Below are 27,190 nucleotides of genomic sequence, written 5' to 3' on the forward strand. Positions count from 1 at the left end.
AGCTATAATCAGTTTGAGTCTATGCCGATTTGAATAGTATAAATCAGATTTTTTTTAAATTGTTTCGTTTATAACCTATACTGACTTTTAGAACATTCCATAAGAATATAAGATACTTTAACTACGAAAGTAAAACTACGACTGTTTTCTGATAAGCTATATAAACATATCTTGCCAACTCAGCTGTGGGTTACAAACATTAAACTATAACATTCAGCATCTTTCACAAAATCTTACATTAATAAAATATGTATGTATATGAGCTAGATCTTGATCCCCATTGTGAGACTTCTCTGTTTGTAACAAGAAGTTAAATCTCAAGCAATCAACAAGCTCCTACTGCCTTTGGGTTCCATAACTTACCAAACCAACCTCCTTCACCTCCTCCACCACCATTGTTCCTCGTCTCTAAAACCTTCTTCTTTTTCCCTCCCACATCTCTAGAAGTCTCTAGACTCTTCAGTGGAACTAGCTTCGGGCTAGTACCACTCCCTGAAGGCGCTTCCACAATCTTAGTCACCATCTCCAACACTTCACTCATCTTGGGACGTGCTTTTGGGTTCCTAACCAAACATCTGTTGGCTACAACTGATAGCTTCTGGACTGCTTTAAGATTGTACTTCCCTTCAAGTCTTGGGTCTAATATGAGCTTGAACTTCTTTGTGTCTGATAGATAAGGTCTCACCCATTCTAGAAGCTTCTGCTCTCCATTAGGTTTGTTCCTGTCAACTGGTCGCCTCCCTGTGATAAGCTCGTAGATGAACACTCCATAACCCCACACATCGCTTTTGGATGTGAGACGACCTGTTTTAATGTATTCAGGAGCTGCATAACCCATTGTACCTACAACCTAGCAAAGAGAAAGTAACTAGTTACAAAAAACAGTGTTTAAATATTGCGGTAACTAGTACTAGCAACTAGGCTGATTATTCGAAGTATAGATAGGTTTTAAGGTTAACAAATTATTGATTTAGTTTTTATATATTTTACATTTACATTAGCTATGTAATTTTGTGTTTATAAAAATATTTTGATGAATTATAAAACTAATATTTATATATATAGATATATATATATATACAAAAATAAATAAACTAGACAAAATTGTGGATTTGTACTAACAGATATAAACCAATTTTGATCGATTAAAACCAATTTTAATCAATATAAAACACTTTTAATCAATTAGAGTTGTATAAATCGGATATAAAGAAAATTGTTTCGGCTATATCTAAGTGATTTTTAGAACATTGCGAAAACATAGATGTTGCTCAAATCTAAAAAAAAGTGAATGCAGAGAACTTACATCAGTAGTAACATGAGTTAGTCCTTCAGATGGACCTAAACGAGCCAGACCAAAGTCAGAGAGCTTTGCTTTCCAGTCCTCATCCAAGAGAATGTTCGAGGACTTAAAGTCCCTGAATATTATCTGTAAAAAACAATAGAAGATCAAAGTCAGTAAAGAGAGATCAATTCAAGTCATAGTGTAGCAGAGTACAACATTACCTGAAACTCCATTTGTTCATGCAGGTATGTTAAACCACGAGCTGCATCTTGAGCGATTCTCAGCCTTAGATCCCAAGTCAGGACTGTGAGTGACCGAGGAGATAAGTGGGACTCAACGCTTCGGTTTGGCATGTATTCATAAACCAAAAGCCGTTGGATCCCACGTTCATCATCTTCTGCACAGTAACCAAGCAACTTCACCAAGTTTGAATGCTCAACCACACCAAGAAAGTTCACTTCCGTGACCCATTCCTTATGCCCCTGCAAACAAAAAAACAACAAATGAGATAATAGAACATTAGACATATATGTTATGACCACCAGTCATGGGTCAAGCCGGATGAAACATTCGCCTCAAACTCTAAAAATTTTCAAATATATATATATAATATAAATAACCTCTTAAATTTGTTTAAAAAAAATTTAGGTCCAAATCTTTTTAAACCGTCTATAACTCCCCCCAAAATCTTAGGGTCGGCTCTAGTTGTGACGGACCAAATGCACATTCTACGCTCTACTAGAGCCTACCCCTTCGATTAGTACGATATTGTCCGTTTTTGGGATTAAACTCTCTCAGAAAGCTTCTCTCCAAAAGTCTTCGTAGTTATACTAAACCAAATATATATATATTAGATTGTTTTGGTCTAATATTTATCCTAAAGGTATACATAACTGATAAAGCATGAGAACAAACAAGACTAGAGACTTGCCTGCAACCCTCTTTTACCGAGCTGCTTAACAGCAACTTCGATTTTAATCGACGGATCTTCCAAGTCCCTCACTGTTCCCCTGAAGACACAACCGAACCCTCCTTCTCCAATCATAACAGAGCGGCTAAAGTTCTTAGTCGCAGCCTTGAGATCAGTAACGCTGAACTCTCTGAGATTACTTTCTCTAGCAGACATTGAAGGGTACGAGTTCTTCCTCCCCATGGACGACTCCGTGCTCGTCCCAGAGGCGTCTCGAGAGTTGAAATCCGACCCGCTTCGGTTTATGTCGCGGTCGGAGAAGTTGGAGGTCAGTGAGACAGACTTGGGAGTCTTGTTGTGTTCCTCTTTCTTGTCACCACTAGAGAACTTGAAACACTTCATTTTCGAGAAGAAGATTATACCCACCGAGGTTTCCCCACTACAGGACATAAACGAAACAAAGTTAAAGCCTCTGCACAAGTACTTAACAGAGTAACTGTTAGATCTTGAAGCTAGAAGATGATTAGAACTCACCTTTGAAGTTACTTTGTATACAAAAAGATCAAAACTTTTTCAAAAGAAGATGAAGTTCAATCTCCAGAAGGGAGAGGTGTTATGGTTGTTTGAAATGGGTTATGAAAGAAAGAGATCGTGGATTTTGAGAGAAGATATGAAGAGTGGTTTTTAAGAAGAGAAGCTTGGAAGAAAGAGAAGGTGAAGACAACGTCACACGGCAGAAACAAAAAGTCTTTGCAGATAGCAGCCAAGTCAGCAGAAGAAAGAATTTTTATTGGAGAGTAGAGAATAAAATGATTGTATATTGTATAATGTTTCTAAAAAGAATATTATAAAAAAAAATGGAATTGTGGAAAAACGTTTGTCTTCCTTTGACATTTTCAACATTTAGGTGTTTGAAAAAGTAGCCAAGAAATCAGTGAATCTGAATATCTGATCCTTTTTTTTTTCTACTTTGATTTTATTAAGTAGTAAAAGTGTGTGGTAGTTGTTACGTTTTAGAGTAACTTTGTTGATATAATTTACTGTTTCTTTATCTTATATTTCAACATCGTTGTTGCATCAACATTTGATTTCAAGTATGTACTCTACGTCTCTACATGTTGTTGATTAGAAAAATGTTAAATAAAATCACAATAGAATGGATGATGGTGAAAGAACTACAACACATAATTTGAAACACAGTGTATATGAGTTAGTACAGACAACTGAACATGTTGGAGTTTTTTTTAAAAGACTGAATACATATATTGCAAGAAATTGCATGCTACGAGATTCAAATGTCAAATTAATATAGAATTAACAATTTTTGCATTGTTTATGCCAGTAAGCATATGATTCTCTATCGGTCATATTTTATCATAATTTATAAAATTATCATGAGATCTGCAATGGGGAAGTTAGTGAAAGGGAACTTGGGAGTCACCAAAGAGATTTTCCCAAATTTTCTTGGAACCTTGATTACATAAAATTAATGAAAAGTTTAACATTTTCACACATAAAAAATATCAATTTTAAAAAATCTTCGGTTTCTTAAAAGTGGTTAAGTAAATTGTAACACTTGTTGGACAACCTTAAACCTTGGTAACTTAACTTATTTTCTACTAACACAACATTTGTCGTGTTGCTTGCACCAAGTGGGTTAATTTTAAGTTCACGGGTTGATCCCAGTTTTATACTATTTTCTAACAAAACAACTTGAACATTGTATTCGACGTGATATAACTTTATTAACCAAGCATTGACAGCCTTATGATAAGAGGTGGATTTGAGAAAAAAATTGTTGTACTAGATTTAAAACTAAGTTATTGATGTTTGGCCGAACAAAGATATAAAAATGTCTTAAATCTTATCAGAGAACTCAGAATCGAATTAGTCATCGATACTATTTTTCTGAAAGATTCGTTAGTTTTTGGCAAGATACCCCAATTAATAAAAAGAAATTGATATAGCTTACCCTCAAATATCACAACTCCATTACAGTTTTTAGAATAGAGGGAAAAGTCAAAGTTATTGGATACTCAAAAGGTCAAAGTAAACAGACTTCAACGACTTATATTGGTCCAACTCCTACCCTACATTAAGAAACATCCCAAACGAGACAAAGCTGTCATATCCTTATATACCCACATCATTTCATTCTGTAGAATTTGTTCTATGCACCGACCTAAAAAAGAGGTTCTACGAACTTTGTTTAGCATATACAGTAAGCATCCAATAGAATTCGTTTAACCAAAGCCAACTTGAACTCGATTTAAGAGACAAGTTATGAAATGGTCTTAGCTAATAACTACAATAACAATATTTGTTTATAGATTGTGGACTAAGTCATGATTATTGCAGAAAAACAAACTGGAACTGGGCTCATGAGTTATTTTTCTCTTTAAAATATAATGTTGTAAACTTAAATTATATATGTCACTAATCATCCAACTTAAAAAAGTTCACAGACCTTATAAGTATTTGAATATAAACTCTTAATATTGAAAAATAAATAACTTAAGCTTTGGCTTTGGTGGAGCTTAATTACCAAAAACAGATTACAACTGGTGCACATTTTAAACAAAGATGCAACATGCCATGAACAATATGTTATACAAATATCACTCAGACTAGTATGGTAATGATATTTATTTTATCTAATATTTTATTTATCAATAAAAATTCTATTAAAAGCATGATAAAAGACGAGCCAAAACACACTTTCACTTCATAGTTTTTGTGAAAAAAAAAACAGTACACTTAATAGATCAAAGCCTCAAAATGTGATACAAGCAACAATACTGACGTTTATTTGGGATAATAGTAGTATGCTTGGAGAGAGTTTCAGCTTTAGTTGAAGTCTGGTTTCTCAGGGTAAGTGCAGCCAGACCTCTGAATCACTACGTTTGAAGCGTAGCATCCCGCCCTGACACACTCCTCGATCGCCTTACCATGCACCAGCTGAGAAAGAAACCCTCCCACAAACGCATCACCTATACGAACCACAAATAAAAAGTGGTCAAACCATGATCTGGTTATTACAACTTGACTAGGGTTTGTGGTGTTCAAAAGTCTTAGCTTCCACTGTATCTAGCAGCAGCCTAGGACTGAAGGGTACCAAACTAGAGCTCGTGTGAGTTAAGTAAGAGAGCAGTTAAAGAGAGATATGGTCTTATCATGTACCTGCACCGTTTGTGTCAACGAGCTTCTCCTTGGGGAGAAGGATGACTGGGTACTTCTTCACCTTTCCATCCTCGGCGACAACCACTGGATCTGCGCCTTGTGTGATTACAGTGGTTCTCTTGTATGTTCCGGTGGCTTTAGGCAACTGAGAGATCTTGATTGCTATTTGCTCAACATCATCGGTCTGTATAAAACACAACCAAAAGTGATTAGCAAACAAAACTGTCTTTGTTAAAACCAAAGGGTGAAACTATGACAGTTACCTCCCAGCCGTGAACCCTGGAGAAGGTTCTTGCCTCAGTCTCATTGCCAAAAACATAGTCCATGTACCTGGTCCAAGCAAGATATTAGATTCTTGCTTTAGGAAACTATAAGATGGAATAAGATTAGGGTGATGCTTACGGCAGACACTTCACTTGAACGTCTTTGAAAAATTCACAAATGAATGGAGCAGAAAGGTTCATTGTGAACACCTGTCAGTTAAGTAAGAATCCATCATCAGAGATCTTTCATATTGAAGATGACGTTTTGGTGAAGGGATTATATCTTTGTTGTACCTTGTTGTTAGCAGCGGCGTGCTCACGTACCAACTGAATGGATTCTGGTGACACCGTGAGGAAGAATCCAGCAATGTAGTAGAACTTGGCCTTCTCAACTGCCAAGGAAAGGAAAACAAATGTGAAACTATCCAATCTCAGAGTGCAAACTCAAGGTAGGAAAAGATGAGTTTATTATTACCGAGAGCCCAGTTCTCAGGCTTCTTTAGGTGTTCAACCTTGTAGCAATTAGCAGCAGAAAGATTCGCAATAAGAGACCTGAGAGAAAAAAGGAAACATACATCAATACAACTCCCTAGAAGAAAATCTTTTGAAGCTAATAATGATAAGCAGAGAGATAGAGAGTAACCTTTCTCCACCAACAACGCAGACACCGCAAGTTCCTGTACCTGCTGACTCATCTTCATGATAGTGAATCTGCATACAGAACAAAACATCAGTAAATAAAAAGCAGAACCAAGCTAACTCTTAACATTGATAAACAGAAAGCAAAGATTCACTCACATTGACACCAGCAGCTGTGGCATCCTTCTTCATTGCCTCACCGTACTTGTCCTTACCAATGGATCCCATGTAACTGGTTGCCCCAGGGATTTGAAGCATCCACTGTAGTGTGGTATCATTCATTTAGCAAAGAAGTAGTAACTTTACGAGAATAAGGACGTAACCATCATTTTACCTGGGCCACTTTGATTGAGTTCTGTGTAGCACCTGCAAACAATCAAAACGAATATATATCAGAATCAAACAAACACCAAATGTCAAAAAAAAAAAAAAAATTAATTACCTCCAGCAATGTATTCGACAGTGAACTTCTCGCTCATCTCATCGTACCTAATAAAAAAAAATCACAGTCATAACAATCATCAGACTTGTGACAGCATTATAAACTTGTCACATAAAAAAAAAATCCAAATTTTATTCATGACTTAAATCAAGATTCCATTTATCAAAAGGCTACAAAATTTACTCTTTTGATTGTAATAAAAAAAAGTGTTCATCTTTATTTTACTTACATGGGCAAATGTTTGTCTTCAGCGAGAATCGCATTGTTCAACTTGATGTCGTATCTGTAAACCATTACAGAGGTAAAAAAACATTATATATCATAGCAGTATCGTGAACAATCTGGAAGAGATGGATCTGATCTGAGCTACACTTACTTGTCGAGAAACTCTTGGTCGACGACGGCTGAGACGTCGAGGAGTGGGTTTCCCATTCCCAGGAGGATTCCATCGAAATCAGAGGACGCCATAGATTCAGATCTGGTAAGAGAGACACTTTCTTCAAGTGGGGTTCGGTTCAGACAGTGGAGAGAGTGCGAGACTGTTTATATTCGTCAAAACTCCAAAAACGGCGCGTAGTTTAAGTCCAAAAACAATAAACGCCGCGCAGTCTAGATTATTAAATATAATTTTTTCAAAATTCATAAAAACCGGATCCGGTTGAACCAATCAAGTTACCAACGATTAGAAATAACCGGCCAGATTCAAAATTCTCTCAAATTCAGATCTTAACTAACAAACGACGAAGAGAACGAAAAGGTTGCAGTGTTCGCTCTCTCGAAAAGGTAATCCGATTGCTTCTTCTCCGATCTTGTATTCCGGTGATCGTTGCTCACCCTGATCACTCTTCGATTACGATCTTCAATCGTACTTCGAAATTTCGTTATTGTGATTCAGTGCCTTGTAGAGATCTGTATTATGGAGCTTTGTATCGATCGATTCGTGTTTTCTTTAACTTGAATCTGAGATTTTGATAGGTGTAATCACTCAAAGTCATCTGCTTTTTTGTGTTTGCAGTGGCAATGTCAGGCTTTCACGGGACTAATGTAAGTGTGCATATCCTCATTGAACATTCTTAGCTTGTGACTCTATCTGCTAAAGCCACAATCTTTATCATGATCTGTGGATCTACTTGTGTACATGTTGTTAAGTGCTATTCGTTTGGTTGACGCAGCTACCTGCGGCTGCGTCGGCGTCAATTTTTTTAATAAACTCTTGTTTGTTTCATTGACGCCGGTACTGCGTCTAAACGCTGCGTCCTTGCGTCGATCGCCGAAAAAATTTGCGTCTGTGATTAAAACTGTGTCGGCGTCGGCGTCTACAAAACGAACAACAACTATTTTCATTGACGCCGACGCCGACGCCGAAAACTGCGGCAACCAAACTAACATGACTTAGCATATGGTGCCTTTTGTAACAAAAGTTTTGTTGAGCCATAGTTGATTGATGTATATGTTCTTGGATACTGACTGTGCATATTACATTTGAATAAGGATTCATGTCCTTTGGTGAAGAACATTCTGCTTCTAGACTCTGAAGGGAAGCGTGTGGCTGTCAAGTATTACTCTGATGACTGGTCAACTCATGCTGCCAAGTTGAGTTTCGAGAAGCTTGTGTTCTCTAAGACCTCTAAGACCAATGCTCGCACGGAAGGTAAGGCCAAACATATATGATTCATTTAAGCATGCTTATAGATGTGTGTTAAGCTTGGGTTTAACTTTTATGTGCAGCTGAGATCACACTGTTGGACAGTAATATCATTGTCTATAAGTTCGCTCAGGACCTTCACTTCTTTGTTGCTGGAGGGGAAGATGAGAACGAGCTCGTCTTGTCTTCTGTTCTTCAAGGCTTTTTCGATGCTGTTGCACTTCTTCTGAGGTATTTGCTACACTTAAACAATCGAGTATCTCCACTGTTGAAGAATAAACGATCTCAACAATTGAGTTTTGATGCATCTCCCTTTTACTTACCAGGAACAATGTGGAAAAGATGGAAGCTCTTGAGAATTTGGATCTCATCTTTCTCTGCCTGGATGAAATGGTCGATCAGGGGTATGATGCAAGTCTAATATCTTATCCCTCCACGCCTTTGATATGCTGAGTCTTAAGCTTACTGATTGTTTATGGCTTGTGGAATATGTGTTTAAGGGTGGTACTTGAAACGGACCCTAACGTCATTGCGGGGAAAGTAGCAATGCAGAGCACAGAAGCTAGTGGTTCACTCTCTGAACAGGTGATGACACTATGACTAGTACATCATCCTTTATAGTCTCTCATTTAGTTTTGGATAATTTGGGGCTTTGTGTGTTTGCTTAACTTTAAACTTCACATCCCTTTTTACGTTTTGGGATTGCAGACATTAACTCAAGCACTGGCAACAGCTCGGGAGCATCTGGCAAGAAGTCTGCTTACATGAGTTCTCTCATATGCATGCCCACACCTAATCATAATCAGAAGCTTATGAACAAGAACTATGGCGGTCACATGTGCGAATTTTGTTGGGCTCGTAAATGGGCCTCTTACTCTTTTGATTTGAATCAATTATAGTCCTTGTGTTCTTTATCCTTTGGACCCATATTACTCTTTTGATTTGAATCCATCATTTTGTGAAGTCTCAAGAAAATTATTATAATTTGCTTGGTCCATAATTTTTAGTTTTATATATTTTAATTTAGATTTTAAATAAAAAATAATTCTAGAAATAATTAACATCACATATTCTAGATTTTAGTCCATGTGTTCTTTATCCTTTGGACCCATTTTAATAATAGTTTTATATATTGCCAAATAATCTAAAATATATTGTAAATCATATTTTATGTTAACTAATTTTTGAAATTATATAAAGAATAATAATGTTTGATAAATTATTATTTTTATATTTATAAACTACATAATATAATGAGCACAACTTTTTCTAATTTAAATTTTTTAATTATATATAAAATTAAAAGTAAGTCTAAAGCTAATTATTATCATTTGGTAATGAATAGCGTTTGGCTTCATATGGATTCATTGATGGCACGTGACGCCTTATTGAGGACTTACAGATGAAATTATCGGCTAATGCCATCAAACAACAATAAGTAAAATCAAAATCAAAATTAAAACATTGCATAGGTCTAAACATATAAATTTTCATTTCTCTCTCTCTCTCTCTCTCTCTCTCTCTCTCTCTCTCTAATATCTTTCGAGTAAACAAAAGATAACTTGTTATTTATGAGGAATCGACAAGAACTCAGGTGTGTTTGACATAAGTACAACGTAGGTCCATTCCAAGAAGATGTTATTCTGCAAATTATCTTCAAAGATGAATGCATCATCAGAGAACTAGTTAAGAAAATGTTTAGCTATAGTTTAATGAAAAAATATTCTCTTTCACAACTAGTTAGGAAACGGTTTACATGCACAACTTGTTCCATCTCCTTTATCCCCACTATATATTTTGTAATGATAACAACATCTTTATTAGGATATAGTACATATTCATATATGAGATTTTCTTAATGAAAGTGTATGCGAGTGGGGGTAGGTATACGATTTTATATCTCTCTTTTTTTCTTCATTTTTCATTTCGAATCGCACTACTTTGAAGATGAAATGTTTTAAAACTGATATATTTTGACTAAAAAAAAACTGATACATACCTGTAAATGAATCATGGTTATAATCTGAAAACTTCATTTTAATTAAAACTAGATTTTGATCCGCCCTTTAAAGGGCGGGCATATTTTTTATTTTTTTTTGAGAAATTTAATATTTATATTTGTGTTATTTTTTATAATCAAATTTTTATTTAATATAAAATAAATTTTAGTAACTATATTAAATATGTCAAGTTGCATAACTATACATTTGTGCCATATTCATTTCAGAAATTATTTTTAAACTTTGGTTCTAAAGTTTGCAACATATTAAGTTTTCTTAATAGTTACCTAACATAATTAATAAAAAATATTTGTACCCAGAAAATCTGACTCGAAATCGACCCCAAAATTCAAAGTCTCATATTCTATTAGACCTATCCTATATACTCAAACGGTTCTTGAAGTATTATATCTGAAAAGTACAAATCCAACCTACACCGAAAATGAACAAATTTTTTGAAAAATATTTGAAAAAAATATTTTTTTAGTATATTCTGTTAAATATATATATATATGTAAATGAGTTAATATGGTCTTCACTAACTTTAAGTAAAATCATATTTAATAAATATTTTTTAATCGAGTAACCTATTTAAAACCCGTTAAACTAAAATCCGTAGAATATATTTTTATAAATAGTACTTCCATAAGAATACAGATTGTTATTAACACATGACTATATCAGAAACCACCCACATCCTGAAAATTATGTATAAAACGCAAATCAATGGACCAAAACTTTGAAGGAAGAAAAATAACTATTCAGTTAAAAAAGAAAGAAACGTAATTGATGCTTTCAAAAAAAAAATGTAACTGTTTTTGTGAGAAACTAATAGAACGTGGTTAGTGGTAACCAAATAACTAATAAGGATTATTTTGTTTCAATAATATTAATAATTGGACACAACTATTATCAATTGGACATATTTCTAATTTAATAGTATTGATTAACTAGTCGTTCACAAAAAAAAATTAAAATTAACTAATAGTTATCAACATGTAGTTTAACGTAATAATCAAGCATTCCTTATCTAGCCAGAATTTGTTTGTCCATACCTATAATTAATCTTAGTTTTATTTAAAATATTATTTGAATTCATGTTCTAAGTTTAGCTTATCGGTCTAGAAATTATACATTCTAAGAGCTTTTACTTTTCTTAAAAGCATAAGATTTTAGCAAATCAAAATGTACACCAATTGTTTTTCTTTCTTTCTTGATAAAGCAGTATATACACCATTATTCAAAGACAACAAAAAAAGTTTTGGTATGAGCTCCAAACCGTTCGTTCATTTTCGGACTAAATACGAATACCCACAAGAATATTATGTTGCCGCAAAGTAATATCATGATAACTTTAAAATAATAAACTAAACTGTAGTTTACTTTGATAAGAACAAACCAATCAATTGCTATGAACTTAGGCAATATGAATCTTGAATGGGAAAGCTGACAACGTCTACTACTAGACATTATGGAGAAAGAACAAATAACTCAATCATGCAAATTCTGCAATGATAGCTTCTTTACTCGTAAGCTAACTCTAAAAATGAACAAGTTGACAAAAAAGTTGATGAGATCAAATACATGTGAAGTTATGAGATCAAATACATTTGGTAGTGTGTACTGACAAAAAGTTACTAGATCAAACTAATCATAATCTATACGTAACGGTAAATGCGATCAGATAATCATATATTCATTTACATTTTGTCACGCAACGAAAGTATGATTAAGAATCAATAAATGTTTTCTAACTAAAGTCTTCATACATTCAACGTAGCATCTATATTATTATTAACAAAAGAGTAATAATAGAAACAAAACAAAACAAAAACTCGATCTTGGTAACATAAAAACACCATGGAAAGGTGTTCAAAGTAGGTTCATGGGTGGAGTTTCTTGGCCAACGGACCCCATCATCATCTCCTTTACCCACTTTTCTCCCCCAATTTATATTCTCTCTCTCTCTCTCTCTCTCTCTCTCTCTGCTTTTCCTTTTAACCACCGATCCACCCATCAAAACACAAACTTTCCTCGATTCGATCCATAAAAATCTCACCTTTTCTGATCATTCTCCTCATGGGCAACATCAGCAGCAGCGGAGGAGGCGGCGACGGTAGACGCCGCAGACAACAACGGCGGAGCAACACCCTTCCTTCTCCTTCTCCACCACCGCCACCACCTCCTTCTCTTCCTCCACCGCCACCACCCAATCGCATCGTCTTCGCCGCCGCTACACCGTACCCAAACCCTAACTACCAGTATCCAGGCTACTACCCTCCTCCTCCTCCGGGGCCTTACGACCAGCACCATCACATCCACTATCCTCCTCCTCCGCAGCAGCATCCGTATCACCACCCTTACGGAAGATACCCTTACAATGGACCCATGATGCCTCCACAGCTTCCCTGCGTCGAGCATCAGAAAGCCGTCACCATTCGTAACGACGTTAATCTAAAAAAGGAGTCTTTAAAGCTCGAACCCGACCCGGTGAATCCGGGTCGGGTCCTCGTCTCCTTCACGTTTGATGCAACTGTACCCGGAAGGTAAATAAAAACCCAACCTTTATCTATATTAAAAGGAAAAAACTGAACCTTTAGATTGGTGTTGTCTTAAAAACAGAATCACAGTCATATTCTTTGCTAAAGAAACCGAACAATGCGTCCTCACAGCGACAAAGGAAGACACTTTACCACCGATCACAATGGACTTCGAGAAAGGGCTTGGTCAGAAGTTCAAACAGCCTCCCGGGTCCGGTATAGATTTGTCGTTATTCGAAGACTCCGAGCTGTTTAAGGCGGCAGCGTTAGAGACTGATGTTTATCCTTTAGCGGTTAAGGCGGAAGCAGTTAGTTCAGGTGAAGAGAGTCTGTCTAAGAACGCGCAGATTACTCAAGCGGTTTACGAGAAGGAGAAAGGAGAGGTTAAGATAAGAGTGGTGAAGCAGATACTGTGGGTTAACGGGACTAGGTATGAGTTGCAGGAGATTTATGGGATTGGGAATACGGTTGGTGGGGACGATGATGGGGATGAGGATGGGGATGATCAGGGGAAAGAGTGTGTTATTTGTTTGTCTGAGCCGTCGGACACGACTGTTCTTCCTTGTCGACATATGGTAAGTAAGCTTCAATGTTTTTGATGAACTGTGTTTCTCTTGTGGACTGATGTGGAAAGGTGTTTTGGGTTTTCTTGTGGTGTAGTGTATGTGCAGTGGATGTGCTAAGGTGTTGAGGTTTCAGACGAATCGATGCCCGATTTGTAGGCAGCCTGTTGAGAGGCTTTTGGAGATACAAGTTCATGGTAATAGTGGGAGTGGGAATGATGCTGAGCATGGAAGAGGAACAGCTGAACAAGAGTAGCTAAACACGGGTGGAGCGTGGATAGAATGGACACATCTATATGCATGTTTGATCCATGTGTAACATGTTAAACAATAAAATGTCCTGATTGCCAATTTATAATATAGAAATTTTCAAAGTCATTTCAATTCACAATCACGATTCTTCGATATTAGAATTGGATTATGTTGATGCAGTTTGGTTATTTATTCTGAGAACAGACCAAACAATAAGCTTGACCAGACATTGACAAGGGCATGAGTGAATATAATTACATAAATTTGGTAACTTAATAAGATATGTATTCACCATGTATGGACATAAACAACATAACAGAAGGATAATAAGAAACAACTTCAATAGTCTTGACACTCGGAAGAAACTCTCGTCGAATCACACAAATACAGAAAGAAACAAGCACTCACACACACACTGACTCAGGGTAAGAGACGGTAACAGCAGTGGGCAAAGAGAGAGTACTGATGGGTCCTTTCTTGTTCATCTCATTACTTCAGTACACTGCAGAGAACAAAGGTTTGTTCTGTTAAAGAAACTCTTTTTTTTTCACTCTATCTAATGCATCCTTTTTGTATGTAGAAGAAACTTACTTGTATAAGTATGCAGCGATACCAAGAACAATACACAACAAAACAATATCGATGCAAAAGTTCCGGCTTGACCTCAGCTGCAGTAACAAAAGCCATGCTTTTTAGTGTTATGAATCATCAACAACAGGCCAATATGGCAAGTTTCAAGGCTCAAAGATCACCTGGTTCACAGTATCTTTAAGTCTAACATTGGTGTTCTTAAGATCCGAGGTTGCTCTGTCCACCTGTGAGAGAGTTCAGTAAGTTTATTCAGACTATACAACTAATGAATCCAGAGAAAATAAAAGGAAACGGGAGGTGTGTTCTACCTTGGAGTCGATTTCATCCATCAGAGGAACTTGCCTATCCAGCTCCTGCATGTATAGAGTGTTCGTGACATGGATCATAAGCTCAAGTACTGAATAAGTGAAGTGAGTTTAACAAACTCACCTCGTTCATATCAGATGCCATATTCTTCAAAGCATCTAAACCTTCAGAGATCATGTCCAGACCTTGTTCCTGATATATATACACAAGTAGAAAAAGTCATATATAATATATACACACCACCAGAGATTAAGCGACCAAAAGAGTAGATGGAACATCACTTGCCTGCTTGATTTTCCGCATCTCAAACTCCTGTCTGAATTGGCTGGATTCATGTGATTCTTGAAAGTAATCATCATCAAAACGCCCATCTAATATCCACAATAGATGCTGTTGAGGGGAGTCCAAGCACTATACAATAAGGAAAATGCTAGTTGTGGTTGAATTACCTGAATCAAATTTGATATCAGGACGAGGTGCTGTTGAGGGAGCCCAAGCACTGGTGCTTTTAGGACCAACCGCTGCTCCATCAGGTATGGCTTCAATCCTGGCCGGAAGCGCAAGCACCAAATCGTTTCTAGCAGCAAGCTCTTCGGTTGTAAGGCCCTTAACCTAAAGATTGCAACCACATGTTAATTCTCCAGCCAATGGACAACCATCTGAATGTGATTAATTTACCATAAAACATACTTTGTTTAACAAGCTTTAATGAAAAACAATCACACATTAACGATATCATCCTAAAAATAAGAATCATATAAGTTCAACCAAGCTACGTAGAATCAATGTATGAGAAAGGACACTCACTTACCCGTTTAACAGCAAGTCTCTGCAACTTGGGAACTTCCTCAGACAATCTCGCCTTTGTCCTGCGGATCTCAGCGTTCATTGCAACAGCAGAAGCTCTGTTCTTCTCCTTGGTAACAAGCTCAGCTTTCTGCAAAATCAAACATACAACCACATTCAAAAAAACTCTTCATTCCCATCATATAAAAGTTTCGAGATTTACATCAGACTCATGAAAAGTTTCCTCCTTTAGAGTCTAACATTGTATAAAGCACACAGCTTTGTATTCAATTATGCAAAACATAAGAGAGGGAGAGAGAGAGAGGGATAATCAACCTCGAGAGCTGTCTCGATTTGAGTCTCAAAGGCTCCATAGAGACGAGCAAAGGCATCATCGCCGGAGACATTGGCCTCACGCTGTTTGTCGACATCGTACTTGTCGTACTTCTTACAGATCGAGTCAACTCTAGTCAGAATGTCGATCACCGTCATCTTCTTCTTCTTCCGGATCTAAAGGATATAATAATCACTGATTCGTTTTGTGAAATTTTTGAATCTCTTTCCCTTGTTTGTGTCCGGATGAATGCTGGGGAAGAAGTGGTTCGGCGGACAAAAGAGCCGGCAAGAAAATTGCATTAACAGCCTGGAGGAATATTTATTTACTTATCACCACCCATACTTTGTTTCGTTTTACAATTCGGCCTCTAACTTTATATATTACAAAACTAGTCCAGCGGCGGTGGTCTCTATTTATTTATCACCACCCCTATTTTAGATTATTTTATTTGCCCAAAAAAAAAGATTATTTTACAATTTCGCTACTAACGTTTATATCACTCCCTTTATTTCTTTTTCGTAAGATGTTTTTTAGCATAACATATAATTTTTTTTTTTACTTTTAACAAAATCACTTGATTACAACAAAAAAAAAATAACTAAAAGTAGTTAATCATTGTTATTCTGAAAAATAAGACAAAAATTATACATTAACTTTTAATATTTTAATCAATTATTTTCATAAATTTGTATAGAAAATTTCAAAAGATCATTCAAAATTATCTTTTAAAACGTCGCATAAAAGAAACGGAGAGAGTAGAAACTAATTCCGCGGTGGTTGGTCTATTTATGTATCATCACCCCTATTTTAGATTATTTTACAATTTGGCCTCTAACTTTATTTATTACAAAAATAATCCTGCTGCGGTGATCTCTATTTCTCTATTTATTTATTGCTGAATCTTAGAAGAAACAAAATTAGTCTTTCAATTGTCTCCGGCGACTGGTGGTGCTTATCTCCGGGAGCTCCGAAACGCAGCTATGGCTGATGAATTCTCTGTAAGATCTATTCTCCCCTCTCTGTTAATTTGTTCGTTTCCTTGAGATCATCAAATCTCTAGTTAAATTATTCACGATGATTCTGAATCGCTAGATCTGCATTTCAATCTTACATGTTGCATGCTTAGAATCTGATCTTCTTGGTCTAATGCACATATGATGTTCCGGTTCTTAAATCGAGATCATTTTGGATCCATTCGTATGATTGATCGTGCTAAAGTTGTTACCTTTGGATAATCTTCATCGGTTTTGATGCTTCTTAATGTTAATTTGCCGAGATCTGTTAGTTGTTTGTAGAAATGGTCATTGATGGTAAAGCTAGTAAGGATGTTTCAATCTGTGTCTATATGTTCCAAAGGCTGCAACTTTTCTCATTTTCTTACAGCATGATGAAACCTCTGAACATTGGTTTGGTCTGAGAAGAAGCTAGAGAGATAATGCTCTGTTTTTAAAATACTTTTGATAGTTAAAGACTCCTAAAACAAATTGGCAGTCATTATAAAAAATGTCTTTTTTTTGGGGTTGAATATATTTTTTACATTCATTAAAAAAAAAGAACATTGTGTCAAGAGTAAGCATCTGTTTTGTGTTCTGTCCTCTAGCTCTATCTTGTTGTGTTCTTCTTGCATATGGATTTTAATTTGAAGTTGCTAAGGAAAAAAAAACAATGAAAACAGGGAAAAATAGAGAGCAAAGGGCTCAACCCGGGACTGATCGTCCTTCTTGTGATCGGAGGGTTGCTAGTGACGTTCCTTGTAGGAAACTTCATACTCTACACATACGCGCAGAAGAATCTGCCTCCGAGGAAGAAGAAGCCCCTTTCCAAGAAGAAGATGAAGAAAGAGAAGCTGAAGAAGGGAGTTCAAGTTCCTGGCGAGTAGACTTTCTTTTGCTATCTTTAGTTGGGATGCGATCCTTTTGCTTATTACGCAGTTTGCACGACTAGACCTTTACACACTCTTTTTAGTTTTGAATGTTTCGATATTAGCATATGATGTTTCTTGAGTGGACAATGGGTTCTCATCTCTATAAACTTTGCTGGGGCAATGTCATGACGAGTTTGATGTGTTTCTTACTTTCTTTGTTGACGGTATATCTCAAACATGCTGTTACAAAACCTTAACGAATTGCAGGAAAAAAAAATAAACGTTTAGGGATGTCTTTGCAATTAGATAACAAACTGTAATATTAAACTGAGATTCTCTTTTGCATCAAAATAAGACAACACACTAACAGCTTGAGGATGCACAAGACATTTGGGAGTTCACGAATCCGCAATTACTAGCTGTGTTAAATACTAAAACTGCAATTGCTAGCTATTCTACTAAAAACTAGCAATCTATATATCTCAATACAAGGCATGATTAAGAAGACTTGTGGTAGTTTTGGATTCTTACGGTAAATATACAAAGATTATTTGACTGGGTTAGCTCTAGTTTGTCTGCTTAAAACGCGCTACCCTTGCATCAAATAAGATCTGGATCATTTGGGTGTTGCTCACTGTTGCATGATGACGTCTATACAGGATTACTGTGCACCTCGAGTGATTAGAAAGTTGTTACTTAATAGTATTAAACATGAACATATGACTCCATAGCTCTTTTCATCCCACCGATTGGCTTTCTTTCCTCACTACCAGTTTGGTTATGTTGGCTCCATGAAACTGAGAGATCCTCCTGGTTCATGTCTTGTTCATGCTCATCATCTAAAGAAACATCAACAAATTTGTTACGCTGTGAGTTTGACCAATGCATAAAGGAGAAATTTAGTTTTAGTTTCAGTTTTCTTCAGTTTCTTTTTGTTTATGAGAAATTTAATGATGAGATATATAGAAAATAAGCAAATGTACCTGAACGGTCCAAGAGAGGAAACTCAGTGAGTCTTCTAACGCAGACCTTAAGCGCTTGGAGTTCAGCTTCCTTCTCTTGGAGTTTGGACTGAGTAGTCTGCAGTTCAGCTTCAAGCTCATTGATCTGCCCTTCTTGCTGCTCAATAAGAAGACGACTTAGCTTCTTGTCCAGCTCTGATGCTGATATTCCACCACACCGATATGACTCTGATCCATTCACCAGCTCCTTACATTCCTCCATACATTCACTTGTCTAATGCCAAAAAGTAAAAGTTTAGTATTAGCTTTCAACCGTCGTACCAGTAGAAACATACACTAACCTCAGCCAAGTTTAGTTTCTGAAGCTCAGATTCAAGCTCCATCTCCAACTGTTCCATTTCTACGTCCCCGTGTTCTGGCTCCTCAGTTAGGACGCTGCTAGCATATTCACCATCCTTGCATGACTTAGTGTCGACAGATTCTTCTCTACTCGCAATCTCTGGTTTAGCAGTGAGATCAGATATGCCACTGGATTTGAAACCCTGTAAAGATTTGATCCTAGAAAGTTCATCTTTAAGCTCCTGGATGACTTTGACAGTTTCTTCTGTCGCTGTATGCAGCTTACTGATTTCGTTTTTCTCTGATGACATCATGTACATCATGCATACACCAAGTGCCGAGCTGAAAGTCGAATGATCTGAAAACATGGAAGCCTCAAGTGTCAATAACGGGCAACGCCAAAGAGAACGTGATGATTTAATTATCTACTATTCTGTTGGAACCAACTTAAGTATACAATAAGCACAAAGCTACTGCAAAGAAAACATTTCAAGGCACCCAAACCTCAAATTACTAGAACCAACGAGTCAAGTATTTACGAGAATTTTAGCAAGAGAAGTAGCACCTTGGAAGCACACATACATGCTTATTCCTCTCTATGGAAGCCTAGGAAGTTAATGATTGCCCATCTTATTCAATCTACTGTCAATATAGTCACAAAGTCTATTGCAGTCTTAGAAGTCAAAAAGTTTACCCATCCAGAGAGTATTATTGCTACTCAAATCTCTACGAGTCTATGAAACGAAACCTAACAATGCCCCTGAAACATTTTCCCCCAAAATTAACGCAACTATGAGCTATTAACTAAGATGTAAATTCAAATGTTCACGTCATGCACGTTATAAATCCAGAGATTACAACAAGATAAATCATCAGAGTTTCCAAAAAGCGCAAACCTTGATTGTTATTATAATATGACACACCACGTTTTGAAGCAGAGTCAGCACCCAAAGTTCTCGGCTTTTTCAAGCAAACAGTTCCAGATCGCTTCTCGATCTCAGAGCCACCACCATTGTTTTTCTTCTTAGTCTTCTTCTGCTTCATCAGTCCACGAATCCTCACCTTGCATGTAGACCCGGAACTCTTGGTAAACCCCGGAGACGACCCGGATCCGGACCCTGCAGACCCGGAACTATTAAACCGGAAAACGCCATTGGTTTTGTTGCAAGGAGAGTTGAGAAATCCGATACCGACAGGAGTAGTGAGGTGCTCCTGCTCTTCTTCGCCGTGATCCTCTGGAAGACGAGGATGTGGAGAGAAAGGGTTGAAGAAGCGTTTGGCTACAAGACCAGTGGATCCAGCAGCAATGGCTGCTCCTAGAATAACTTGCCACATCTCTAACACAATTCTTATACTCAGATAGGAGAAGCCAGAAGCGGGAGAATATTAGAAGAACAAGAAGAAGAAGTAGATCAAGAAAGAGCTTGAGTTTGAAGTGTATTAAACGACAAATAGAGTCGGAGAAAGTCCCGAGGTAAGACTTATAAGAGGAGACAGAGAGATTTTTTTTGTTTTTCAGCGGCGGTGGGTCAGACAATCACATGTTTCCCGCTTTTCAGACCAGTTTCCAAATTTAATCTTTTTCTTACCAAACTCATTAGATTTTTAAATTAGGGCTTCTGTCGTATCCTATGTTGCCCCCCAAAATAAAATTAAGGCTTTTGTTTTAGTTGGGCCTTTTAGCCCATTTAATTAGTAATGGCTCGGCCTTGTTTTGCTTTAAAGATACAAAATGACGAATTTGCCCTTGACATTACAAAGACCAAATAATTGCTTTCTTACCAAACTCATTAGGACTTCTCTCATATGTTGCCCCCCAAAAAAATTAGGTATTCGGTTTTAATTGGGCTTTAAGGCCCATTTAATTACTAATAGTTCGGCCTTGTTTTGCTTTTTAAGACTAAATGACGTATTTACCCTTGACAGTATTTGAAAACGACCAAAATACCAAACCCTAACTGTTAAACCCCAATAAACCTGAAGGAGACGCGAACCTAATCGCCGCCGTCTCCGCCGTCGCCAGTGTTACTGCCGGTTCTTGGAAGATGGAGAGAAGCGCGAATTTTCTGTTCGGTGGAACAAACTTCAATAGGAAGAAGTTCGCTCCTGATTTCGCCAAGTTCAAGGTTAGTTCTACCTCGTGTATAATCACATCAGCTCTTTCTTCTTAATTTTCAAAACTCCCATTGGCTTGTTTTAGAATCGTAAGGAGGATGATGATGATGATGATCACAACAAGAAAGTAAGCTTCTTTGAGCAAGAAGAAGAAGAGGAGGAGCCTGAGCAAGAGAAGCTAGTTTCCTCCTCCTCCTCTAAGAAGAGGAAACGAAAATCTGCTAATTCTGGTAAAGTCTTTTAAAAAAATTAAACGACTTTGTTTGTTGTGATAACATTGTCTGGTTCTGATCCAACTTTTTGGTCATGTCGAGAAAAAATAGAGCCTGTTGAAGGGTTTGATGTGTTCAAGAGCTCGAAGAAGTCACGTTCTAAGGGAAAAGAGGTTGAACAAGACACAAAGGATGAGACTTTGGAGAATCCCAAGAAGGAGCTTTACCGGCGAATGGAGGTATTTGTTTTTAATGTTTTTTTGTCTCTGTTTCATTAAAGGCAAAGAGTGATGATAGAGAGTGTAACATGGGTTTTGTTTCGTGATGGCAGCAAGATTCTTTGTCGAGGAAACAGTACAACATTCATGTCTCTGGTGAAAATGTTCCACCTCCACTTAAAAGCTTCACCGAGTTGTCATCAAGGTGCGTGGATTCGGATTAGTAGTTTTGAAAGTAAAACTGTAACTCTTTTGTCCATTGACATGCTTTAGCTATGTTGTGTTTGATGTCTTGTTACAGGTATGGTTGTAAGAAATACATATTACGCAATTTGGCTGCACTAGGATTTAAAGAACCTACTCCTATCCAGAGGCAGGCTATTCCAGTTCTACTATCGGTAATGATCTTTATCCACTCGTTTTCTTTATTCATTACGGTAGAGACACTTAAGTTGAGGGGAAACAAGACAGACCTTTGAGTTATCTTTTTGTTTAATGTCAGGGTCGTGAGTGTTTTGCCTGTGCTCCAACTGGTTCAGGAAAGACCTTTGCTTTTATTTGCCCCATGCTTATAAAACTCAAGGTATGCAACTCTCTTTACTCTATATAGATTTCTCAGTTTCTGATTCTTGTTTTTTTGTTGTTTCAGCGCCATTCAACTGATGGTATAAGAGCAGTTATCCTCTCTCCTGCACGAGAACTAGCTGCCCAAACAGCTAGAGAAGGGAAAAAACTTATCAAAGGAAGCAAGTTCAACATCAGGTTAATGACTAAACCCCTCGTCAAAACCGCTGATTTCTCGAAGCTGCAGTGTGATGTGCTCATATCAACGCCGATGCGGCTTAAACGAGCCATCAAGGCTAAAAAAATCGACTTAAGCAAGTAAGTCAATACCATATATATTTAGAATTTGAACTATGTGTAGTTTCTACTGCCTATTTACCTTAATCTTTGTTGAATGCAGGGTGGAGTATCTTGTCCTTGATGAGTCTGACAAACTGTTTGAGCAGAGCATGTTGAAGCAAATAGACGGTGTGGTTAAGGCTTGTTCAAACCCTTCGATCATACGGTCACTGTTCAGTGCTACTCTGCCAGATTCTGTTGAGGAACTTGCACGTTCCATAATGCATGATGCTGTTCGTGTCATCATTGGGCGAAAGTGAGTGTAGATAATATTGATTCTGACAGCTTATTATATATGCTTCTCAAGGATCTTACATATGAACATTCTTTGCAGGAACACAGCATCTGAAACCGTCAAGCAAAAGCTTGTTTTTGCTGGAACTGAAGAAGGGAAGCTCCTCGCTCTTCGCCAAAGCTTTGCACAGGTAAGCTCAGTTACTTAAACACTACTCCACAAAGATAATTTTTTACTATTTTACAGTTTAAATCACTATAATAAATGTATCGTTTTTTTAAATTATCAATTTTTGATAAGTTTTAATCAATAGTAATTCAATAAAGTCTGTTTAATTTTCTTGAAGCTTACATTTTTTCTTAGAAACACACAAAAAATCAGTCTTTGATGAAACAATTTTTTTTCTACGTGGCTGTAGAGTCTGAATCCACCGGTACTAATCTTTCTGCAAAGCAAAGAACGAGCAAAGCAACTCTACGATGAACTGAAATGTGAAGACATCAGAGTCGGTGTCATCCATTCCGATCTCCCTCCAGGAGAGGTAAAACACCATCTCTCTCTCTCTCTCCACATATATAGATTGTATGAGATGATTGGAACCAAAATAACTAAAACATTGGATGCTGCAGAGAGAAAACGCTGTTGATAGCTTCAGGGCAGGCGAGACATGGGTTCTGATAGCCACTGATGTGATCGCTAGAGGTATGGACTTCAAAGGGATCAACTGCGTGATCAACTATGACTTCCCGGATTCTGCTTCTGCGTACATCCACAGGATTGGTATGTATCCACTTCTTGTGTTTACTTTGATTCTCTTCTTGTGATGCATCTTGGTAAGTAATCTTTCTTTTTGAAAACGTTGTGATAGGTCGATCAGGGAGAGCGGGAAGGAGCGGTGAAGCAATAACGTTCTACACGGAGGAAGATGTGCCTTTCCTTAGGAACATAGCCAACACCATGACATCATCTGGCTGTGAGGTTCCGTCGTGGATCCTGACTTTGAAGAAGAAGAAGTGGAAGAAGCATAGGCCAAAGCGTGATTCTATATCCACTCGACCCAAAGACAGTAAAATCGAACAAGAAGAGTAAACTTCAAGTTTCTTGGTTGCTACATTGACACAATGACTTTTTTTAAAGTCAGTTTTGTATTTTTATAATTTCAAGTTTCAAATTTCTGATCAAATGTGTGAATTCTAAGATTTTTTTTTATATTATATCTTGAATTTTGAAATTCTTAAATTATGAAACAAGTTTGGATTTTGGATTCATCTTTTCTGTTTTATACAATTTTGTATATACATAACAAACAAGCTAGTAGGTAACAAGACTGCATTAGGTAAATGTCTTTTCTCAAAATAAATAGTCAATTTTGCATTAGCAAGATATAAATGAATATATTAATCAAAAATGTAAGATATCATAGCTCAATGGACTTTATAAAAAAAAATGTTTATCGAAGCATATACCACAACGACCACACGGCTGGTATGTATCACGAATGTGATAGAAAACTGATATTATTATTCCATTTACTAACGATCATGGGGTAGATAGACGCTGCTAAATGATTAAGAAATGCTTTTGAGATTATTGGCGATTCCGCGTTGTATTATAGATTCAGAAATACAGAAAAAGATACAATCACGTTCTCATACATGTGTGTTTTTGGAGTTATCAACAAAATCTAATATACAATTTTCAAAGAAGACTTAACAAAATTGTAGTAGGCATAGAACTTTAGCAGGTGAAGGATTTGAATCATTGATACAATAATATTGTGACAGAGCAAAAAATTCACACCAATAAATATCATTACCAATGTTTAAACTGAGTTCTTTCTTTGAATTTGTTTTGTTTACGCTCATATAATAAAAAGTCGTTAGAAGTAGATATAAAAAAAAAAGAGCGGCAAGCTGTTAGTGGGGTCTCAAACAAATAATACTATCTGCTTGAAAAGAGAGAGTGATGACAACGTGAGGAGGATCTCTTTTCAATTTAGCAAATATCAAAAGAGGTCGACCGATTCAAATTCTTATTAGCATTTTAATTTCCAAGAAAGTCGCACATAACCATTAAAGGTTTTAAGTTGAACTTCGAGATCAACTTCTTCTCCCGTTTACAGGCTATAGAAAGTTCCATTTCAATCCAGTTAATTTTAAGTGTTTTTGACTTTGAGATCCGTTTCAATCTGTGATCTTTCATCTGATTAGAAAGAGAAGAAGAGATGGTCAAGAAAGCGAAATGGCTGAAGAACGTTAAGAAGGCTTTTAGCCAAGATTTAAAGGTACCATTGAGTTAAGATGTAACAGATTCATATTCTTGTGCCATTATCATTTTTTTTTAATGTTTTGATTACAGAAACTGAAACATAAATCGGTTGAGTATCAAAATAGTGAGATCTCTTATCCTGTATTGGTAGCTTCATCCAGAAGTTCTCCTCCTCAGTTTGAGGTCAGAGTTGATAAGGTCAAACGTAAGAAGAATCTCTTCCCTCCTCCTCCTCCTCCCCCTCCTCCTCCAGAAGAAGAAGAAGAAGAAGATGTTATTGTAGATTCGCCTCGATCTTCTCCTGAGTTTGTTCCTCAAGCAGCTAAACCTACCAGGTTTCCAGGGGAAGACGCAGCTGCCATCTTTATCCAGTCTATATTTAGAGGACATTTGGTATGTTTACACTCCTGGTTTTGACTTTGATTAGGACTTGTGTGCTTAGTTAATATGCTATTTGTATTCATCTGCTTAAAAACTGGATAAAATCAATCTGGCTGGTTGATTTTTCTTTTCAGTTTCATTTTGAGGAAAGGGTATATGACCTTAGCTTTTTGTAATTTCTACAATGCTAGGCAAGAAGAGAGTCCCAGGGGATGAGGAGGTTGGCCAGGCTTAAGTTACTGATGGAAGGATCAGTTGTACAGCGGCAAGCTGCACATACACTTAAATGTATGCAGACTCTCACTCGCTTGCAGTCACAGATCCGGTCTAGGAGAATCAGGATGTCAGAAGAGAACCAGGCTCGCCATAAGCAACTTCTTCATAAACATGCCAAAGAGCTAGGAGGCTTGAAGGTCTCACTTAATGCATTAGCTTGTTACACATTTTTTGTTTGTATATTCCTAATCCTAAGACTTGTTCATTCTTCTCCAGAGTGGGGGTAATTGGAATGATAGCAATCAGTCCAAGGAACAAATCGAAGCAGGTTTGTTGAATAAGTATGAGGCGACGATGAGAAGAGAAAGGGCACTAGCCTATGCATTCACACATCAGGTACATACTCTCATGTGTACACACATTCTCTTCTTTGCTACTATTCTTAGGGGTTTAGAGGTCTCTGTGCATAATCAACGTAGAAATGTAATAGAATATGAAAATTGAATTTGTTGACAAGGCAGTCATTAAATGCTGCTTTAAAGTCTTGAGACCTATGATCACAACTATATCTTAATATCATATTCATTGGGTTATGTTTGCTGCCTATAATAATATATGGTTCATATTTGTAGCAACACTTGAAGGGCAACATGAGATCTGGAAACCCGATGTTCATGGATCCTAGCAACCCGACTTGGGGTTGGAGCTGGTTGGAAAGGTGGATGGCTGACAAGCCATGGGAGAGCTCGGAGAAAGAACAAACCAAGAACGAAAAGTCATCGGTTAAGACCTCGACCAGCCGTAACTCCCATGGAGTAGAAACAACAAAACCTTCAAACCGTAAAAAACTCACTAGCTTGACTCAACCCAATGTGCCATCATCATCATCATCATTATCCACCAGTAGAAACCCGAGAAAGACCAAACCAACACCATCGTCTATAAAATCCAAGACCACAGATGAAATCACCAAGAGCTCGGACCGTAAACACAGCATCGCAAGGTCAGCGGTTAGTGATGACGAGGGCTTAGCTAGCTCAACATCTAGACGTCGCAACACGGTTCCCGCAAAACCAACACGAGGGAAGCAAAAGGCACAGAGCTCATCAGGCGTCTCTGCTGCCAACACGGCAACCACAGAGGAAAATAATGAGAAAGCACCAATAAAGAAACGGGTTTCTACTGCACCCAAACCAAGAAAATCCTCAGCCCCGCCCAACAGCATTCTAAAGAAGGTGGGAACGCCGAGTGACTAGTTGAGATACTTCTTTTTTTTGAGCCAAGGATGATGTTATGAGATTTGTATCAAGAACTATATATATGCAAGTGACGCAAAATGTTGGTTACAAGAATGTGTCACAATGATTAATTTGTGTAGTGTAAGCCTCTTTCAATCAAAAGTTCATAACCTTTTTCTAATGTTTTTCAATACTTTTTGATTATTAACCCCAATCTCTTAACTGAGTTCTTAGCTTCGTCTAAGAGACGGTTCTTAGCTTTTCTTAGATTTAAACTAAGAAAAACTAAAAATTGTTTCTTAAATAAAAGATATAAAAACTGTCTAATAGACAAAAAATGTAAAAAAGAAAAAAGTCAAATCATGAGTTAAGAATCCCGGTTAAAAATCCGGTGTTAATCATCCACTTGGCTCTGAGCATGGGTCCCATAAATAATAGTATTTCACAGTTCAACCACTTCAGTAATGCTGAGTTGCATTAAACCATACAAAGATATCTGA

The 27,190-nt window shown here is 37.0% G+C and overlaps 8 protein-coding genes across 9 annotated transcripts; 4 read left to right on the forward strand and 4 right to left on the reverse strand.

Moving 5' to 3' along the window:
• Positions 1-122: 122 nt before the first annotated feature.
• Positions 123-2,986, reverse strand: LOC125585549 (serine/threonine-protein kinase PCRK1-like). Its single transcript, XM_048754849.1, has 5 exons — positions 2,730-2,986; positions 2,217-2,634; positions 1,507-1,767; positions 1,307-1,429; positions 123-850 (listed from the first exon to the last, which is right to left on the reverse strand). Exons 2-5 carry the CDS (start codon positions 2,595-2,597, stop codon positions 326-328), a joined length of 1,290 nt encoding a protein of 429 aa, XP_048610806.1. The 5' UTR covers positions 2,598-2,634; positions 2,730-2,986; the 3' UTR covers positions 123-325.
• Positions 2,987-4,896: 1,910 nt separating this feature from the next.
• Positions 4,897-7,280, reverse strand: LOC125585652 (adenosine kinase 1). Its single transcript, XM_048755103.1, has 12 exons — positions 7,096-7,280; positions 6,949-7,002; positions 6,720-6,766; positions 6,612-6,643; positions 6,437-6,538; positions 6,282-6,349; positions 6,114-6,190; positions 5,933-6,030; positions 5,778-5,848; positions 5,639-5,705; positions 5,376-5,559; positions 4,897-5,185 (listed from the first exon to the last, which is right to left on the reverse strand). Exons 1-12 carry the CDS (start codon positions 7,185-7,187, stop codon positions 5,043-5,045), a joined length of 1,035 nt encoding a protein of 344 aa, XP_048611060.1. The 5' UTR covers positions 7,188-7,280; the 3' UTR covers positions 4,897-5,042.
• Positions 7,281-7,384: 104 nt separating this feature from the next.
• Positions 7,385-9,348, forward strand: LOC106427874 (coatomer subunit zeta-2). The gene is made up of 7 exons (XM_013868591.3): positions 7,385-7,502; positions 7,735-7,763; positions 8,211-8,370; positions 8,448-8,595; positions 8,691-8,768; positions 8,865-8,949; positions 9,073-9,348. Exons 2-7 carry the CDS (start codon positions 7,740-7,742, stop codon positions 9,130-9,132), a joined length of 555 nt encoding a protein of 184 aa, XP_013724045.2. The 5' UTR covers positions 7,385-7,502; positions 7,735-7,739; the 3' UTR covers positions 9,133-9,348.
• Positions 9,349-12,145: 2,797 nt separating this feature from the next.
• LOC125585627 (probable E3 ubiquitin-protein ligase LOG2) lies at positions 12,146-13,845 on the forward strand. Its single transcript, XM_048755059.1, has 3 exons — positions 12,146-12,910; positions 12,987-13,479; positions 13,565-13,845. The coding sequence occupies exons 1-3, from the start codon at positions 12,444-12,446 to the stop codon at positions 13,721-13,723; spliced, it is 1,119 nt and encodes a 372-aa protein (XP_048611016.1). The 5' UTR covers positions 12,146-12,443; the 3' UTR covers positions 13,724-13,845.
• A 115-nt stretch (positions 13,846-13,960) lies between these two features.
• Positions 13,961-16,024, reverse strand: LOC106427952 (syntaxin-71). The gene is made up of 9 exons (XM_048755128.1): positions 15,739-16,024; positions 15,428-15,553; positions 15,066-15,228; positions 14,902-14,987; positions 14,740-14,808; positions 14,619-14,663; positions 14,472-14,534; positions 14,311-14,387; positions 13,961-14,221 (listed from the first exon to the last, which is right to left on the reverse strand). Exons 1-9 carry the CDS (start codon positions 15,892-15,894, stop codon positions 14,209-14,211), a joined length of 798 nt encoding a protein of 265 aa, XP_048611085.1. The 5' UTR covers positions 15,895-16,024; the 3' UTR covers positions 13,961-14,208.
• Positions 16,025-17,905: 1,881 nt separating this feature from the next.
• Positions 17,906-20,435, reverse strand: LOC106427950 (protein POLAR LOCALIZATION DURING ASYMMETRIC DIVISION AND REDISTRIBUTION). 2 transcript variants are annotated; one of them, XM_048755027.1, is made up of 5 exons: positions 20,095-20,435; positions 19,801-20,022; positions 18,907-19,262; positions 18,587-18,839; positions 17,906-18,442 (listed from the first exon to the last, which is right to left on the reverse strand). In XM_048755027.1, the coding sequence occupies exons 1-5, from the start codon at positions 20,237-20,239 to the stop codon at positions 18,309-18,311; spliced, it is 1,110 nt and encodes a 369-aa protein (XP_048610984.1). In that variant the 5' UTR covers positions 20,240-20,435; the 3' UTR covers positions 17,906-18,308. The 2 variants fall into 2 exon arrangements, with proteins under 2 accessions (XP_048610984.1, XP_048610967.1); XM_048755010.1 differs by having other exon boundaries at positions 19,801-20,435.
• A 403-nt stretch (positions 20,436-20,838) lies between these two features.
• On the forward strand, positions 20,839-23,853 carry LOC125585595 (DEAD-box ATP-dependent RNA helicase 57-like). The gene is made up of 12 exons (XM_048754947.1): positions 20,839-21,030; positions 21,105-21,249; positions 21,343-21,470; positions 21,563-21,654; positions 21,751-21,847; positions 21,952-22,032; positions 22,099-22,331; positions 22,414-22,608; positions 22,687-22,777; positions 23,006-23,128; positions 23,217-23,367; positions 23,456-23,853. Exons 1-12 carry the CDS (start codon positions 20,950-20,952, stop codon positions 23,674-23,676), a joined length of 1,638 nt encoding a protein of 545 aa, XP_048610904.1. The 5' UTR covers positions 20,839-20,949; the 3' UTR covers positions 23,677-23,853.
• A 247-nt stretch (positions 23,854-24,100) lies between these two features.
• LOC106427922 (protein IQ-DOMAIN 1) lies at positions 24,101-27,051 on the forward strand. Its single transcript, XM_013868641.3, has 5 exons — positions 24,101-24,871; positions 24,946-25,248; positions 25,428-25,649; positions 25,729-25,848; positions 26,085-27,051. The coding sequence occupies exons 1-5, from the start codon at positions 24,812-24,814 to the stop codon at positions 26,706-26,708; spliced, it is 1,329 nt and encodes a 442-aa protein (XP_013724095.2). The 5' UTR covers positions 24,101-24,811; the 3' UTR covers positions 26,709-27,051.
• Positions 27,052-27,190: the final 139 nt, after the last annotated feature.

This window comes from Brassica napus, chromosome A1 (assembly GCF_020379485.1).
Source record: "Brassica napus cultivar Da-Ae chromosome A1, Da-Ae, whole genome shotgun sequence".
NCBI lineage: Eukaryota > Viridiplantae > Streptophyta > Magnoliopsida > Brassicales > Brassicaceae > Brassica > Brassica napus.